At 37.6% G+C, this 17,765-nt stretch overlaps 1 protein-coding gene across 3 annotated transcripts in view; it reads right to left on the bottom strand.

Annotated features, from left to right (window-relative positions):
- RANBP2 (RAN binding protein 2) overlaps window positions 1–17,765 on the bottom strand; it is an 83,008-nt gene that overhangs the window by 35,511 nt on the left and 29,732 nt on the right. For all 3 annotated transcript variants that reach the window (XM_023251533.2, XM_045053971.1, XM_045053972.1), the window contains exons 5-15: window positions 14,912–15,142; window positions 14,424–14,569; window positions 12,173–12,365; window positions 8,049–8,136; window positions 5,310–5,519; window positions 3,514–3,695; window positions 3,251–3,426; window positions 2,928–3,051; window positions 1,857–2,018; window positions 1,450–1,587; window positions 1,224–1,370 (exon numbers count right to left, since the gene is read on the bottom strand). In XM_023251533.2, coding sequence (XP_023107301.2) covers window positions 1,224–1,370; window positions 1,450–1,587; window positions 1,857–2,018; window positions 2,928–3,051; window positions 3,251–3,426; window positions 3,514–3,695; window positions 5,310–5,519; window positions 8,049–8,136; window positions 12,173–12,365; window positions 14,424–14,569; window positions 14,912–15,142 — 1,797 coding nt within the window. The remainder of the gene's footprint in view (window positions 1–1,223; window positions 1,371–1,449; window positions 1,588–1,856; window positions 2,019–2,927; window positions 3,052–3,250; window positions 3,427–3,513; window positions 3,696–5,309; window positions 5,520–8,048; window positions 8,137–12,172; window positions 12,366–14,423; window positions 14,570–14,911; window positions 15,143–17,765) is intronic.

The following is a 17,765-nucleotide window of genomic DNA, read 5'->3' on the forward strand; positions in this document are numbered from 1 at the left end:
ACACACTGTTCTGTGCATTAATAATAGGTATATTACTGAGTATTTCTGAAATTATCAAAATATAAAACCAGGGGTGCCTGGGTGGCTCAGTTGGTTAAATGGCCATCTTCGGCTCAGGTCATGATCCCGCGGTTCATGAGTTCAAGCTCCACGTCGGGCTCTGACAGCTCAGAGCCTGGGGCCTGCTTCAGATTCTGTGTCTCCCTCTCTCTCTGCCCCTCCCCCACTCACTCTGTCGCTGTCTCTCAAAAAATAAATAAACGTTAAAAAAAAAATTAATGGGAATGCAAACTGGTGCAGTCACTCTGGAAAACAGTATGGAGGTTCCTCAAAAAACTAAAAATAGAACTACCCTATGACCCAGCAATTGCACTACTAGGCATTTATCCAAGGGATACAGGTGTGCTGTTTCTAAGGGACACATGCACCCCCATGTTTATAGCAGCAAATAGCCAAAGTATGGAAAGAGCCCAAATGTTCATCGACGGATGAATGGATAAAGACGATGTGGTGTACATATATACAATGGAGTATTACTCGGCAATCAGAAAGAATGAAATCTTCCCATTTGCAACTATATGGATGGAACTGGAAGGTATTATACTAAGTGAAATTAGTCAGAGAAAGACGAATATCATACGACTTCACTCATACAAGGACTTTAAGACACAGAACAGATGAACATAAAGGAAGGGAAACAAAAAGAATATAAAAACAGGGAGGGAGACAAAACAGAAGAGACTCTTAAATGTGGAGAACAAACAGAGGGTTACTGGAGGGGTTGGGGGGGGGATGGGCTAAATGGGTAAGAGGCACTAAGGAATCTACTCCTGAAATCATTGTTGCACTATATGCTATTTTGGATGTAAATTTTAATTTTTTTTTTTCAACGTTTATTTATTTTTGGGACAGAGAGAGACAGAACATGAACAGGGGAGGGGCAGAGAGAGAGGGAGACACAGAATCAGAGACAGGCTCCAGGCTCTGAGCCATCAGCCCAGAGCCCGACGCGGGGCTCGAACTCACGGACCGCGAGATCGTGACCTGGCTGAAGTCGGACGCTTAACCGACTGCGCCACCCAGGCGCCCCTGGATGTAAATTTTAAAAAGTAAAAAATAAAACAAGTAAAAAAAATTTTTTTAATATATATATAAAAGCAAAGCATAAAACACTTATTAACCAGTTATCAATAGTAAGAAAGTACAAACAGCCTGAAGCTTACCTTCCTGGTCACTGAAAGATTGGAATCACTGTCATCTAAAATCTTTATTAGGTAGTCCCTGGTCTTTCTCAGATAATTTTTGCATTCTTCTTGTTCTTCAGGAGAAAGGGCATCATTTTCGATGTCTTCTGCTCTTCTGTGAAAAATCTATCCAAAGAATGCTCTTATGAAAAAATTAGGTTTTTAACACAAAACACTGTTAACTCACCTACCACCATCTACTTACCAGTGCAAGATTCCAGTAAGAAACAACGTTTTTTATAGATTCAAAAGCAGTGATAGCATCTTCTATATTTCCATTAACTACATCCAATATAGCAAATGTTATGTTTGCTTCTTCCTCGTATTCACCAACTTCAGATGCCTAAACACATTTAGTAATTTTTAGTCCAACTGCCTCTCTCTAGAATATCAAACCCAAGTGATTCCCCAAAGATTTTACACAATAATTTCTAATGAAATTAACAGCTCAGCCCTCTTTTCTGCCATGTTTTGCAACAGATAGTGGATTTCGAAAACAAGACAAGGATCAAGTAGCCAGGCAATTAATTTAAGCAATTTATACCTCCATTTCTTTGTTTATAAACTAGAAATCCACATCTCCAGTTCATTCACAAAGGGATCCTCCATTACCTGAATGTCTGCACTATGAAAATGTCTAAACAAAGGGTCTGTAGGTTCAGGAATACTGCTCTTCTTTTTGATTGTCTTCAACATTGGCAAAACCTTCTTCCAATAATGAACACTTCTGCCTATGTATTCCCGTTGATCATAAAAAGAATTAAGACCACTGCCCTAAAATAGAAAGAAGCACACAACCTAAGGAACACAAATAACAGAATCTAAAAATTCCTTTATAAATGGTCTAAACAAGTGGTTAAAATTTCAAATCAAGGCAAAAAGAATCTCAAAAGTCACATGCCTCACTCTCTAAATGTTGGAATAACCAACCATCTTGATACCAGTGATCATTCTAGACCCAACTTTTAAACACTTTCAATGATACTACCTAATGAGGCAGCCCAATCTATTCTTTTAAAGTTGCCATTTTAGGGCCATCTGGCTGGCTCAATCAGTTAACCATCCGACTCAGGCTCAGGTCATGATCTCAGGCTCAGGTCATGATCTCATGATGTGGGTTCTACCCAGCATCAGGTTCTGTGCTGGCAGTACAGAGCATGCTCGCAATTCTCTCTTGCACACTCTCTCTGTCCCTCCCCTGCTTATGCACGCTCTCTCTCAAAATAAATAAACTTTAAAAGCTGCCATTTTACATAGCCCAAATCAACCATTCTGTAAGTGTCACAGTTTAGTCACAGAGTTAAACATCTACAACTAACCTTGCCACAAAACAGATTTCAAATATTTACAAAGATCTGTATTGGTCTTAACCTACAAAGCCTTCTACTACTGGTATGTAAAAAAAAAAAATTTCAGGCTGGATAATCATTATCATTAACATAATTATTAACTAATAATAAGAACAGTTAATATTTATGTAACATTTACTGTGCCAGGCACTGTTCCAAGTACTTACATGTAAACTGTTAACTATTTCGTGGCAAGATTAAAAAAATACACTCCACCTAGCATAACAGGAACAAGCTGATACTGTTTCTTTGAACTAAAAGACTCAGTGAAAAGTTTATTATTTTTAAACATTATATAATGTTCTTAAAAATGCTTACACTTTAATGAACTCACCGTTTTCTGAAGGCATCTTGCCCAATGTATAAGCAGGGCAGGCTGAAGGCCATGTTTTTCCTGGCCCCTTAGAGTGTTTATGTCATGCTGAACAACAAGTCGCAATTTTGCTGAGGTTCCAGGTCTAAAAAAGTTTTATTTAATAAAACTGATTTAGAAACGTGCATTTCAAAACTTACATGTATGTTAATCATCACATGAGAATTAAACTCAATCTTCACATGAGAGTTAGATACCTAGGCAATAAGTTTTTAAACTAAATAGGTTTTTAAGTTAAAAACTTAGGCAGTAAGTTAAAGGAATATTTTTATTTTACTACTTACATTGCTTTTCTGTGAATTAGATTACAGACTGCATCCCACCAACATTTTTGTCTTTCTGTACAAAGCTGCTTACACACAGGAAGTGGCAAGCATAGAGGCTGATAGAAGCTATGGTGAGAATTATACTTCTCCTTTATTTGTAAGTGGCTGGTATATATCACCCCAAGTAGAAATACCTGGTTTATTTAAAGAAAAATCAATTTAAATTAGGCAAAAAATTAAACAAAACACAAAATATTTAATTTGTTAAAATCTTTGCTTACTTCAAGATCTAAAACACATATTGATTCGGGTGCATTTGTTTCAAGCCTTGAAGTTTCCTGGGGCAAATGATGAAACAGCTGCTTTAGCCATTTTCGAATTGCAGGTAAGGTGGGCAGTGAATTCCACTGTAAGCCAAGCCAGGTAAGGTGCTGAAGACTACCATTATGTGCTCTAATGGCACCTGAAAGAGAAAAAAACTGGACTGAGGTTTTGGAAATTTTGCTTGTGCCATCAGTTTCGCCAATTACTTATAACAAATGTATCTTAATTTTAGAAATGTTTTTCTACATGAACAGGGGCAAATTCTATGATAAGCAGAGTCTCATTTTCTTACTAAGGATATTCACACTTTTTGTCTAGGAATTTTAATAACAATAGTTATGAAGAAAGCTCTTTTCAATTCCATCTAAGGGAAAAAAGGTACTCACCAGAACTCAATGAAACACTGTAGTGACAAAAGCCACCCAGTAAAAAATCCTGAAACAATGGATTTTCCTTTCAGTAAAGAGTCATTAGGGGCACCTGGGTGGCTCAGTCGGTTAAGCGTCCGACTTCGGCTCAGGTCATGATCTCGCGGTCCGTGAGTTCAAGCCCCGCGTCGGGCTCTATGCTGACCGCTCAGAGCCCGGAGCCTGTTTCAGATTCTGTGTCTCCCTCTCTCTCTGACCCTCCCCTGTTCATGCTCTGTCTCTCTGTCTCAAAAATAAATAAACATTAAAAAAAAAATTAAAAAAAAAAAAAAGAGTCATTAAAACAATGGGATACCACTACATTAATCCCTTGGAATAGTAAAGAGATCTTTTCTTCTACAAGAAACTAAAAAAAAAAAATTGTTTCATGTTTATTCATTTTTGAGAGACAGAGACAGAGCGCAAGTGAGGGAGGGGCTGAGAGAGAGGGAGACACAGAATCCAAAGCAGGTTCCAGGCTGTGAGCTGTCAGCACACAGTCTGACATGGGGCTTGAACCCACAAACTGTGAGATCATGACCTGAGTTGAAGTTGGACCCTTAACTGACTGAGACACCCAGGCACCCCTCTTCTACAAGAAATTTAATACTGAAAAAGTTATGAGCTTTTGGAAGCATAAAGAGGTACAACTCTACGGCAATTTGCAAGAGATTTAAAATTCATCAACTTTACCCCGGTGATTCTGTCTTTAGGCAACTCTATGGGAAAATGTGAAATGGAGATATATTAACAGTGAACAAACTGAAAACATCCTAGATACTGAACAACAAAAAACTGGCCTGAAAATTATGGCTAATTCATACAACAGATTGTACTGGCATTAAAAGTGGCATTTACCAAAACAGATAAACAGGGAGAGAATTCATGAGTGAAAATAATCATATGTACACTATAACAACTATTTAGAGGAAAAACATGGGGCACCTGGCTTAGTTGGTTAAGCGTCCAACTTCAGCTCAGGTCATGGTCTCATGGCTTGTGAGTTCGAGCTTCACATCGGGCTCTGTGGTGACAGCTCAGAGCCTGAAGCCTGCTTCGAATTCTGTGTCTCCCTCTCTCTCTGCCCCTCCCTGGCTCCTGCTCTGTCTCTCTCAAAAATGAATAAACATTTTAAAAAATTTTTTAAAGTATAGAAGAAAAATATGCCACCATTACCAACCCCTCATACCTGCCTACACCACCAAAAACCTCAAAGGAATACAGGAAAATATTAAGTCATTATTTTGAGTAATGAGATTATGAGCAATTTATTTCTTTCTGCTTTTATTTTTCTAAAATAAAAGGATTAAAATACAAAATGTTTACTTTAAAAGATAACAACTTACCAACATCATATCTAGCCAAATCATCAGGCTCTGGTGCTTGCACAGCAATGTTTCCAATATCATCTTTACCAAGGAAAGATCTATCCTTAGGTGACTGATTACAAAACAGAGCATCATACAAAGCAGACTGCCCACTTTTATTGGCAAAGGATTCTACAACCTCTTTTAAAAAATCTTGCTTGTCACGACTTAAGTTTAGCAGCATGTGTCCTGAAAAACAAATTATTACCATCAATTAAAAAAGACTGTTCTTATTTGTATCTCTCAATAGTTTCATGCATATACCCTAAGGGGAAAAAAACATGACTACCTCAGAGCTAACCCTCCAACCCAGCAACCACAACAGAACAAAAAGGGTTCTTAAGCAAAAAATGGACACAGATTACAAATTTAACAGTTAACTATATCTACATGCCAGAGTGAAAGAGGAGAGTATGTGAAAAACGCCAAAAGTATTTAAAGTATTTACATTTTAGATGGAAAGTGTGTCATTTAAGTGGCCAAAGGAGAACAGAGCCAAGCTCAAATTCTCTGATCTGATACACCAATTTCTAAACCTAGCTGGTAAGACTCATCCTTGAAAAAGCTTTTAAAAAACAATTATTTCCAGGGGCGCATGGGTGGCTCAGTCAGTTAAGCGTCTGACTTTGGCTCAGGTCATGATCTCACAGTTTGTGAGTTTGAGCCCTTAATGGGGCTCTATGCTGACAGCTCAGAGCCTGGAGCCTGCTTCAGAGTCTGTGCCTCCTCGCTCTCTGCTCCTCCCCCACTCATGCTCCGTCTCTCAATCCTTCAAAAATAAACATAAAAATAAATAAATAAATATATATATATATATATATATATATATATATATAAACAAAAACAAAAACAAAAACAAAAACAAAAAATAATTATTTCCAGGCCACACTCCCAGAGACTCTGATTCCACAGGTTTGGGGTAAGGAATCTATTTTTAAAACACTCCTTAGGGGCGCCTGGGTGGCGCAGTCGGTTAAGTGTCTGACTTCAGCCAGGTCACGATCTCGCGGTCCGTGAGTTCAAGCCCCGCGTCGGGCTCTGGGCTGATGGCTCAGAGCCTGGAGCCTGTTTCCGATTCTGTGTCTCCCTCTCTCTCTGCCCCTCCCCCGTTCATGCTCTGTCTCTCTCTGTCCCAAAAATAAATAAACGTTGAAAAAAAAAAATTAAAACACTCCTTAAAGTTCTCGTACCTGCTGTAACATGGATGCACCTTGAAAACACTACGGTAAGTGGAAGAAGCGTCAGTCACAAAAGACCACACAGTGTACAGTTCAATTTATATAAAAATGCCCAGAATAAGGAAATCTAAAGAGATAGAATATGAATGGGTGTCCAGGACTAGAGGGTTTGGGGGAAAATGGGAAGTGACTACTAATGGGTATGAAGTTTCTTTGCAAGGTGATGAAGATGTTCTAAAATTGTGGTGATGGGTGCACAATTCTGTGAACATACTAAAAACCACTGAGTCGTACATTTATATAAATTATATAGTTATGTGAATTTACTCTCAATTAAGCTGTTTAAAAAAAAAAAAAAAAACACCACTCCTTGAAATAATTCTGCTAGTCAGTCAGGTTTGGTTACCACCAGACTTATCTCTCCAAAAATTTGCAGAGACAGATTCAGGAATGCCCAGATCAAAGACATTAAAATACAGTTCATTTTACTAACTGTAATCCTGCAAAAGCATCTATGACAGCCTTGCAAGGCAGACAGGAGACATAAGAAGAAAATACAAAGTTACTTCTTTAAGGACTGAAAGTCCACCTCTCACAAAAAAGCAAGCTATGGGATACAGGAGCAATATAAGCTTTGACCAACAGCCTAACTACAGACAAAACTTATAGTAACTTTAATTTAATACTACTACTTGCTCTTTACAAAGTTCATTCAATTTTATATCAAAATTGCTTCTTATATAAAGCATTATGCTTCTTCAGCTCATTGCTTGATTCACTGGCCATATGAACATCTTGAAGTTTCTGCCTCAGCAAAACCAGATATGTAATAGACCTTTAAGATCCATCCCAAATAGTCATAAGTGGAAATAAATTTACAAATTCTAAAAGCCTAACAGTATGTAAGTATATATCTTTTATTTTCTTTACTGTGTGGTCAGTTCCTTAAGAGATCCATTACTTCACCTTTATATCCTCCACAGCAGTATCTTAGAAACTACTGATGTTAAATGGCTGGCAAATCAGTAATTATTCTTAGTTCAAGAAGCTCATTAAAATATCAAATGGAGGCTCTAGCAGCTAGATAAAGGAGGGATTAAAGAGTTTCTCCAGGGGCGCCTGGGTGGCTCAGTAGGTTAAGCGTCAGACTTCGGCTCAGGTCATGATCTCATGGTCTGTGAGTTCGAGCCCCGCGTCGGGCTCTGTGCTGACAGCTCAGAGCCTGGAGCCTGTTTCGGATTCTGTGTCTCCCTCTCTCTCTGACCCTCCCCTGTTCATGCTCTGTCTCTGTCTTAAAAATAAGTAAACATTTAAAAAAATAAAATAAATAAAAAGTTTCTCCATCCAGAAGCAAACAATATCAAACATTTGTTACCTCCTGAAGGAGACACTTCTAGTTCTCTTTCGCCCTCATCCAAGATGGCAAAGAGAAATGATTATGCAAAGTATCTCCTAAACAGACAGGATTATCATAAGGTGTACTCTAACAGAGAAATTTCTTTTTCTTTTTAAAATAAAACTAATTAAACGTTACCATTACCTGACTGGCTCAGACGATCATAGGCCATCATTTCCAGTAGATTTTGTCCAACTTCTCCTTTTATTAATTTAATCTTTGGTCTTGGAACCTGATAATTTTAAAATCAAGTCTTAATTTAGTGATACCCATATTTCTAACAGTAATATGTTCCTTTCTGTTACACTGCACTTTTTTGATGATGAACAATTAACCAATGGTTAAACTGAGTAGGAGTTGCAGTTTTTCAACTGAATAAACTGGGAAATCAAGGATTTAGTTAATATATAAAAGCTGTCTACAAAGATTAACGTCCAAGAAATTACTTTCTACTATAAAAGCGCCTTCAAATGCCACACTACAGACAGTACGCTTTCAAAGAGCATGGATAATATGGGACACCACTGGGATAAAGTGGTACAGCCAAGAGAGGAAAAGGGACTCCAAGCTGTGTCCTATGAAGAGCTGAAAAAATGATGAAGAAAATACAATAGTTCCCTTCAGATATTAAGAAAATCATTCACAAATGAGTTCAATGTTTTTAAATAGTACCAAAAGAAAAACACCAATGGGTAGCAGGCTGAAAAATACTTTTGCTACACATAGGAAGCACCAAGACCCAAACTATCAAAAATGCAATGGGCTATCTTGAAAAGTAGTGAATGTTCAATCACGGAAAATATTCAGTCACAGACAACAGGCACTTACTAGAGATAGCCCTTTGAAAGGAATACATGAGTGGTTAGAGTAACTGCTTTTAAATTTCAATGACTTTCTTAATTGGTAGTGGTCTGGTGCAACTTCTGTGAAGTTGGAAATTTGGCAAAAGCCCTACAAATTATAAATGCATAAATACACTTTGATTCTTCTTTCAAGAATTTATTTTACCCATAAATTTTCACATGTGAAATACCACAAGTTATTCATTAAAGAATTATTTGAAATAGCATAGCAAGAAAGTAAAAGTAACCTAATGACTTGGTTTTAGGGAACTGTTTAAAAAAAAAAAAAACCAAAATTACAGTACCTTCATAGAATGGAATGATATGCAACCATATCAAAACAAATGAGGATGCAATACTCATGCTATGTTTTCTATACCAACATGGAAATACCACCAACACATATTTCATTAAAATAAGCAAAGGAGGGGCACCTGGGTGGCTCAGTCGGTTGAGCGTCTGGCTTCAGCTCAGGTCATGATCTCACAGTTTGTGAGTTTGAGCCCCGCGTCAGGCTCTGTGCTGACAGCTTGGAGCCTGGAGCCTACTTCGGATTCTGTGTCTACCTCTCTCTGCCCCTCCCCCCCTCAAAAATAAACATTAAAAAATGTTTTAAAAAGTAAAAAGCAAAGGAAATAAAAATGTACAGAATGTATCTATCTGTAACTTTTTAAGGGAAGTAGGAGTGGGGCAGTGTCTATTTGCTTATATATGCACAAAACATTTCTTGAAGAACTCACAAGAAATGAGTATTATTAGTTCCCCCAGGGAAGAGAAAAAATGACTGAAAGAACAGAAGTAGAAAGGAATTCTCACGGTATACTCTTATACACCACTAGAGTTTTAAACCGTATTAATACAATCACTTTTCCAAAGACATTAATTTTTCAAAATATATTCCTTGAATCTAAAATCTTATTTTGAATTTTAGAAACATTAGACTTATGCTTTTATCCATAAGTTTTCTAAACATGATGGCAAACTGTTTCTGAAGATGTTGAAGAGCACACAAAATGAAAAACAAAATGTGATATAATTCATTTTGCTTTCAAACTGACCTCAATTCATAAAACTGGCCCCTTTTACAGCTATCATTTGTGACTAATTAGTTATCAATCCACTCAGTCACGTCATCCCAAGCCAACATATCCTCATCTGAAATTAAACAGTTTCAAGAAAGACTGTGTAATGCCTACCTGAAACGCAGATACACTTACTAAAACCACAACATTCCCTTGATCAAGAGTCTGAAAATCCTACCATTAAAAATGCTAGCCTGACAGGATTCCTTAAGCACTCCTATGCCAGTCTACACTTCCTCTGTATGCTTATAATCATTTGATAATTAAGCTTTACAACACATGGTAATATAAAATTCAAGCATCTAAGAGATTTCCATTATTTATCCATTCAATGGAAATGTGTAGTAGGTAAAAGAGAAGTAATGAAGTGGACGTCTATATGCTGAAATGAGACAATGGAAAAACAGTGAAAAAAGCAAAATGTTAGACAGTAGATAAAGCACACCTTCATGAGGCAAAACAGTTTTAAAAGTAAAGAAAGGAGGGGCGCCTGGACAGCTCAGTCAGTTAAGCACCTGACTTCGACTCAGGTCATGATCTATGGTTCATGGGTTCGAGTCCCACGTAGGGATCTTGTGCTGACAACTCAGAGCCTGGAGCCTGCTTCGGATTCTGTATCTCCCTCTCTCTGAGCCTCCCCTCCTCATGCTCTCTTTCTCAAAAAATAAACATTAAAAGAAAAAAAAAGTAAAGGGTGTGTTTTATGCTTACATATGCAGAAAAACTTCTAAATATTCAAGACACTGATAATAGTCTTTGTCTTGTAGGAAAGATTTGAGTGAATGGTTTAAGAAGGAAATTGAGGGGCACCCAGGTGGCTCAGTCAGTTAAGCATCTGACTCTTGATTTCAGCTCAGGTCATGATCTCATGGTTTGCAAGTTCATGCCTGGCACTGGGCTCTGCACTGACAGTGTGAAGCCTGTTTGGGATTCTCTCTCTCTTCCCCTCCCTGCCTCTCTCTCCCTCTCTCTCAAAATAAACTTTAAAAAAAATAATAAAAAAAGAAGGAAATTTAGTTTTTACCACTAAAAAGGGTCAAAGTTTAAAACAGTTGACTGCATTAACTTAAAAATATATATTTAAAAAATTAAGAGTCCCGTTTCCATTAAAAATAACTCACTTCTTTGAAGATTCTTTAATAATATTAATCGTAAGAACCTTTTAGTGCCTACATAAATTAGCAACTTCATTAGATTCACTCTATTTTCACTAATACATGTATTCTTGATGAACCTAAATGCTTCTGCTGAGCAAACAGGAGCACTTAACATCATGGGATGAGTATCAACAGTGTTTAAAAAAAGATCTATATAATATGAACTAGAAGGAGGAAGCTTCCCTAAAAGTACAGTGAATCCTTTTTTCTTTCCCTCAAGCAAAAGACAGTTCACTAAAACTAACAATTATTCTTATAAGCCAGGCCCTTTGCATTTTGGGGCAGACTGCTTATTTCTTTTCATTTCAGAATATTAGCTAACTAAAGAAAACATTAAAACTACAAAAATGGATTGGGGAAGGGTTAATGGCCAGCATCTCATCATCACAATGGTTCACATTTTGGCATCTTTCCTTCATGTCATATTCTTTAAAAAAATTTTTTTTTAATTTTTATTTATTTTTGAGAGAGACTGAGAGAAGGCTTGAGTGGGGGAGGGGCAGAGAGAGAGGGAGACACAGAATACGAAGCATGCTCCAGGCTCCGAGCTGTCGGCCCAGAGCCCAATGCAGGGCTCAAACCCACGGACGGTGAGATCATGACCTGAGCCGAAGTCGGACGCCCCAACTGACTAAGCCACCCAGGCACCCCGTTCATGTCATGTTCTATGTATAAAGAAACGAATTACATTTCCAAAGATGAAGAGATACTGTTATATACTGTAGATAATATCACCAATGTTATATACGTATTACATACATTATGTGTTTCAATTAACATGTTAAACACATTCTTCTATCACAGCTTATGTAACCATACCCAAAACTTACTTAAGTTTCTGTTCAAGTTATGCCTGCACATCTTTTTTAATCAAATTTTATCCATATTTGAGATTATTTCCTTATTACAGGTTCCCAGAAATGGCAGAGTAAAAAGATCAAACTCTTCAAAGTGGTCTTCCAGTAAGTCAAGCAATACAGACCGCCACCAGCAATGCATCAACATACCTGTTTCACCTCACCAATACTGTATAAATATTCTTATTTTTCATCTTTCAAATAAACTATTTTGACTTCAATTCTACAGATTTATTCATATTTTCAATATATACCAGGACACATCTCCATGTAAAATACAACAGAGTCTCAGTGAAATGTCAACTACACCCAAAACTAGGAAAAGCTTACCTGAAACGCTATAAGATAGCACAATGCAGCCAGTTCAGAGAGAGCTCGCCATTGCAGATCACTATGCTGACCCATCTTCAAAAGCAGAGAACCAGCATGCATGTAGAAATGCCCTTTTACTTCTAAGAAAGTAGTCGAGAGTTCATCATTTCCACCCACACAAGATTTCACAGACTGAAGAGCACTATCAAAACTGTAATATTAAATTATTAAACAGGTATTAAACCTATTGCATTGTGAATAATCACGGTTTCATGACTTAATTAAAAATTAACAAAGGAATTTATTTCAAGCTTCATCTTTCACATTCAAACTAATAATCCTTTCTCTATTTTATAAATCATGAATCTAGTGTTTGTTTTTATTCAACATACTTTCTATACTTCAAGCTTAGCCTCGAGAATATCTTATTCCAAACAGTTATTTCCAGCCCTCCAATCACAGAAAAGCTACAAATCAGAAGATAAGATTACTGGGGCACCTGGGTGGCTCAGCTGGTTAAGCATCTGACTCTTGGTTTCAGCTCAGGTCATGATCTCACAGTTTCATAGGTTCAAACCCCGCATCAGATTCCATGCTGACAGTGCAGAGCCTGCTTGGGATTCTCCCCCTCTCTCTGCCCTTCCCCCACTTGTGCTGTCTCTGCCTCTCTCAAAACAAATAAATAAACTTAAAAAAAAAAAAAACAAAGATAAGATTACTGTCCATGGTGTATGTTCCATAACTGACCAGCACAAAACTGGAAAACTAAAATATTTTCCAGTTTCTCCTAGATCAAATTAGACATGCCATTTTCAAATTATAAGTAAATAACTGATAAGATATTTGGGATAACTACAGGCTTAAATTGAATTTCTATTATTTGTAAATGTACTAATTAGTGCTTCTAAATTCAAATGGCCCTCAGCATCCTCACTTTGTAAGAAAAGCAACACTTGATAGAAATGTGAAGCATGATTTCTAAATAGGTTATAACAAGTAAGTTCCAGGAACCCCCTGGTTTCTCAAGACCCTTTCAGGGTAACCATGAAGTTCAAATTATTTTTTTAAGTTTTATTTATTTTGGAGGGTTAAGGGGCAGAGAGAGAGAGAGAATCCCAAGTAGGTTCTGCACTGTCAGTGTGAAGCCCAATGTGAGGCTCAACCCATGAATCCTGAGATCATGACCAGAGCCAAAACCAAGAGCCAGATGCTTAACTGACTGAGCCACCCAAGTCCCCCAAATTTAAATTATTTATAGTACTACTAAGAAATTGTCTTTTCCACCCTCATGTTCTAAGGTGATCAAAAATGTTTGAGTATATAACCCATATAAAAGAAAACATCCTAAATATTTTCTAAAATAATCTGAAAGTTGAAGTGTTTTGGATACCACCCTTACTCGCCACTTAGAACACTAAGAAATTCTTCAAGAAACTACTGTATCCCCTAACATCAGATGGGGAACAAAAAGTACTTTTCAAGCAAATGCACAATCTATACCAGAGACTGACAAACTACTTCTATAAAGGGCCACATACTAATATGGCTGTGCAGGCATATAATCTCTGTCACAGCTGCTCAACTCCAACACTCCCATATGTAGGCAGCCACAGATAATACATAACAAGAGGCACAGCTGTGTTCCAATAAAAGCATATTTACAAAACCAGGCAGTGAGCCATATCTGGCTTAGAAGCTCTGGTCAACCCCTGCTCTCAACTAACATTCTCATACAAATCCAAGTGATGTTTTTGTTCAATGAAATTTATTTTAATAAATGGAGATATGATCCTGAGAATCAAAATTTAGGAAAACAGAAAAATCATACATTATATTTTAGTTATCTTGTTTCTAAGCAAAAACATTAAAAGTTTTCTGAAATGTTGGGGATACTAAATGCTTCTACTAAAACATCTGACAGATGGAAGTCTATTTTGATTTTCACTCAAGATTATATATCATTTTTGAAATAAAATATGAAATAGCAGAACATTCATTTGCAGGACTACTAAGCATGCCAAAATTGGATACACAACTATAATAATGTAATCAAGTCTGTACAGTAACACAGTTCTCTAAAAAATCAAAGTCATACAAAACCAATTATAATATCCCCAAAAAAGACATAAGAGAGTTATGGTATTAACTATCACCCCTGGGTATTTTACAGAAATAGTGACCCAATAAAGATGGTTAGACCAGTGAACTGAATCACTACAAAAAGAAAATCTACAATTGACACCAAAGTACTTTCCTTAAGTCGACATACCTTTCCAATAATTCTCTACTTTCTTGCACATCTCTGGTAGAGAGCGTAAGAAGCATAAGGTTAGCATAGGCCAGAAGTAGATCTTTACTGGCACTTTGCCAGCTACTTTTATCAGACTCCAAACACTGTGAAGATTCCATATATTCCTGTTTTGTAGAAAAAACACTCAATTACAAAGCTTTACCAAGCATTGTAAAATTAGTTTTATGTCTAGTTTTAGGTCTATCAACGCTTTTGCCCATCCTTATACTCATTAAACCACTGATTTTTACATCAACCTATGAAAACACCAAAAGCATATATATTTATTGCATTTATCTCTCCAATCTACCCATTATAAAACTGAAATCATCCTAGTAAAAATTTCATTTCAGAGTTGCTATACATAAATGGAAGAAATTTAAGTCTCAGAGAGCACCGTTAAAATACAAAAGAATGTATAGTAATTACCTATATAGAAGCATAGAGACCCAAGAGTTTTTACCTACCTTAAGGGTCTGTACAACACATGAATTCCATTGTAAACTTGAACGCAAAGTTATATTTTTCTCTGCCTCATGGCAGTGGGCCACAGCATCCTTCAATCTTTTATTTGAGCGATATAGCTCTACTAGTCGGATGTTTACATAGACATCATCAGGTCTTGCATAAAGTTCTGACTGAATCAAATCAAAAAGTTTATTCCATCCATCTTCACCTTTGCAATCTAAAAGCTGTTCCTATTAAAAAAAAAAAAAAATCAATGATTTAGAGAAATGCCTGTGCACGTTTAAGCACATCATGGTTCCTATGAACACCATTCCACTGTGTATGGCTTTAGTAAATTATCACAACTAGTACCATCCTATATATCCCAACTCTCATGGAAGAAAGCTGCTCCCAGCCAGAAGCTAAACCTCAAGAAACTTAGGTGGAGAGAAACATCTGGGATTACATAGTAGCAATGGTTGCCCACATAAACCTCACAGATGGCCAGGACTACTGCCCCACATCCCTGTACATCCCAGTCACCACTAGAAGCCTAGCTTTCCTGTCAATCCTCATACCAAGGTCCTTATCCTCTAACTGTTCTGCACCTCCATAATCTGACTCAATCCCCTATCCACTCTGCTCCCACTTTAAAGCTTCTATTGTTCTGCTATCTTCTCAGAGTCCTCACCATCTAGCCTTAACTAAATGGAGTATTACCTTGAGATAACCCCCATTACTTCTCTGCCATGGTAGCCTTTTCTCTGTTAGCCTATATACAAGTAGAGGAGGTACAGTTAGTGACCAAATCATATATCCCCCCCCCACACGTTTATAATCCTGTCTTCCAAAGGAAATGCTATCTAATTCTTCCACTCATTCCTCATGAGCAGCTGGAATACAACACTCTTCCTCCATTCCTAATAGCCAACTAGTATCAGCAATTGAAAGATGAGCAAAGATATACAATAGCCTGGCTACTCGGTTCTTTAATTACCTCATCTCCATGGCTTTGCTCTACACTCCAGCCTCAGCCATCCATTAAGCACTGACTTGGGTCTTCAAAGTCTGTATTTTGGTCACACTGGTTAGATCACTATACCCCTCTTATTCTTTCACCTCACTGTGGGCACACATACCCTCACTGCCACATATATTTGTCTCTACCACATGGAAAGAAAGCTGTCTTCAATACACTGATATCACCAAGTTTTAATTTTCTACAAAACACATATTTTCCTTCTCTGTCAAACTAAAATGCCATAATCCCTAATATTCATAATCACTGCTTGCTCACAGATGCCCTCAATTAATTCCCTCTACCTTTCCTTAGAAGAACCCTACTATCTGCTTCCTTTGAGCCTTATATACTAACAGTTGAGCAATAGGGGACAGGACATTTGGGAATTTGGGGAAATCACAACCAGGCTAAGTGACTTTCATAACCTCGAGACTCCAAACCGGTAATGCCTAGAACAAAACTCGACTTGACCTCTAACAGATTCACTTTCTCCATTCTCTGAAAAGGTTACTTCAGAGGTACCTGGGTGGCTCAGTTGGTTAAACATGAGTTCAAGCCCTCTGTTGTTGAGCTCTATGCTGCCAGTGTGAAGCCTGCTTGGGACTCTGTCTCCCTCTCTCTCTCTGCCCCTTGCCTGATCTTTTTCTCAAAATAAATACATAAACATTAAAAAAAAAAAATCTGTAAGTAAAAGATCAATACCTTCATGGCTGCTTTTCAAAAACTCTACTCTCATATCCAAGAGAAAAAGCCCTCTCACCAATATTTTCATTCATTAAACAAATGCCAAAAAACTACTTACCTTAGTTAAGTCTTAAATTTTAGAAAAAATAGAATTGCATTTCAAGTTCAAAAAAATGGGGGAAAATCTGATATAAGAAAGGTTTAGCTTTAGACAACAGTGTCTTTAAAGTTACTAAAGAAAATCACCATCCTTCAGAAGCAGCTCATTTTTCTTTTTTTACAATACAAGAAAAATAAACTCCTACCAATATATATGTTCCTTAATGTTAATGTCATCAAATAAATTGGATTGTCAAGGCCAATAAGGAAATTATATTTCAGGCATAACACAAAGACAACAAGGTAAAGAAATCTACACACTTGGACCTGACATTTTAGATTAATATTTAAAACCCAGCTGCTTATTATAGGAAGAGGAAAACAATGTTACTAGTTTATCTCTAGGGTTGTTTTTATATTTTTTTAATTTTTTTAATTTTTATATTTATTTTGAGAGAAAGTGTGTGCAAGCGGGGCAGGGGGGGCGGGGGAAGAGAGAGAGAGAGAGAGAGAGAGAGAGAGAGAGAGAGAGAGAGAGGAGAGGAGAGGGGAGGGGAGGGGAGGGGAGGGGAGGGGAGGGGAGGGGAGGGGAGGGGAGGGGAGGGGAGAGGAGAGGAGAGGAGAGGAGAGGAGAGAGGAGAGAGAGAGAATCCCAAGCGGGGTCCACACTGTCAGCATGGAGCCGAATGTGGGGCTCAAACTCACCAACTGTGAAATCATGACCTGAGCAGAAACCAAGAGTCGGACACTTAACCAACTGAGCCACCAGGTGTCCTGGAGTTTTTTAAATACTTTAGATTCTAAAATCTGTACACAGTTGTTCATATGAGGTAAAAGCCAAAAACTGGAAACAACCAAAATATCCATCAAAAGTAAATGGTTAAGGGTGCCTGGGAGGCTTGGTCAGTTAAGCATCCGACTTCAGCTCAGGTCATGATCTCGCGATTTGGGAGTTCGAACCCCACGTCGGGCTCGGTGCTAACAGCTCAGAGCCTAGAGCCTGCTTCCAGATTCTGTGTCTCCCTCTCTCTCTGCCCCTCCCCTACTCATGCTCTGTCTCTCTCTGTCTC

This window comes from Felis catus, chromosome A3 (genome assembly GCF_018350175.1).
Source record: "Felis catus isolate Fca126 chromosome A3, F.catus_Fca126_mat1.0, whole genome shotgun sequence".
NCBI classification, from domain to species: Eukaryota; Metazoa; Chordata; class Mammalia; order Carnivora; family Felidae; genus Felis; species Felis catus.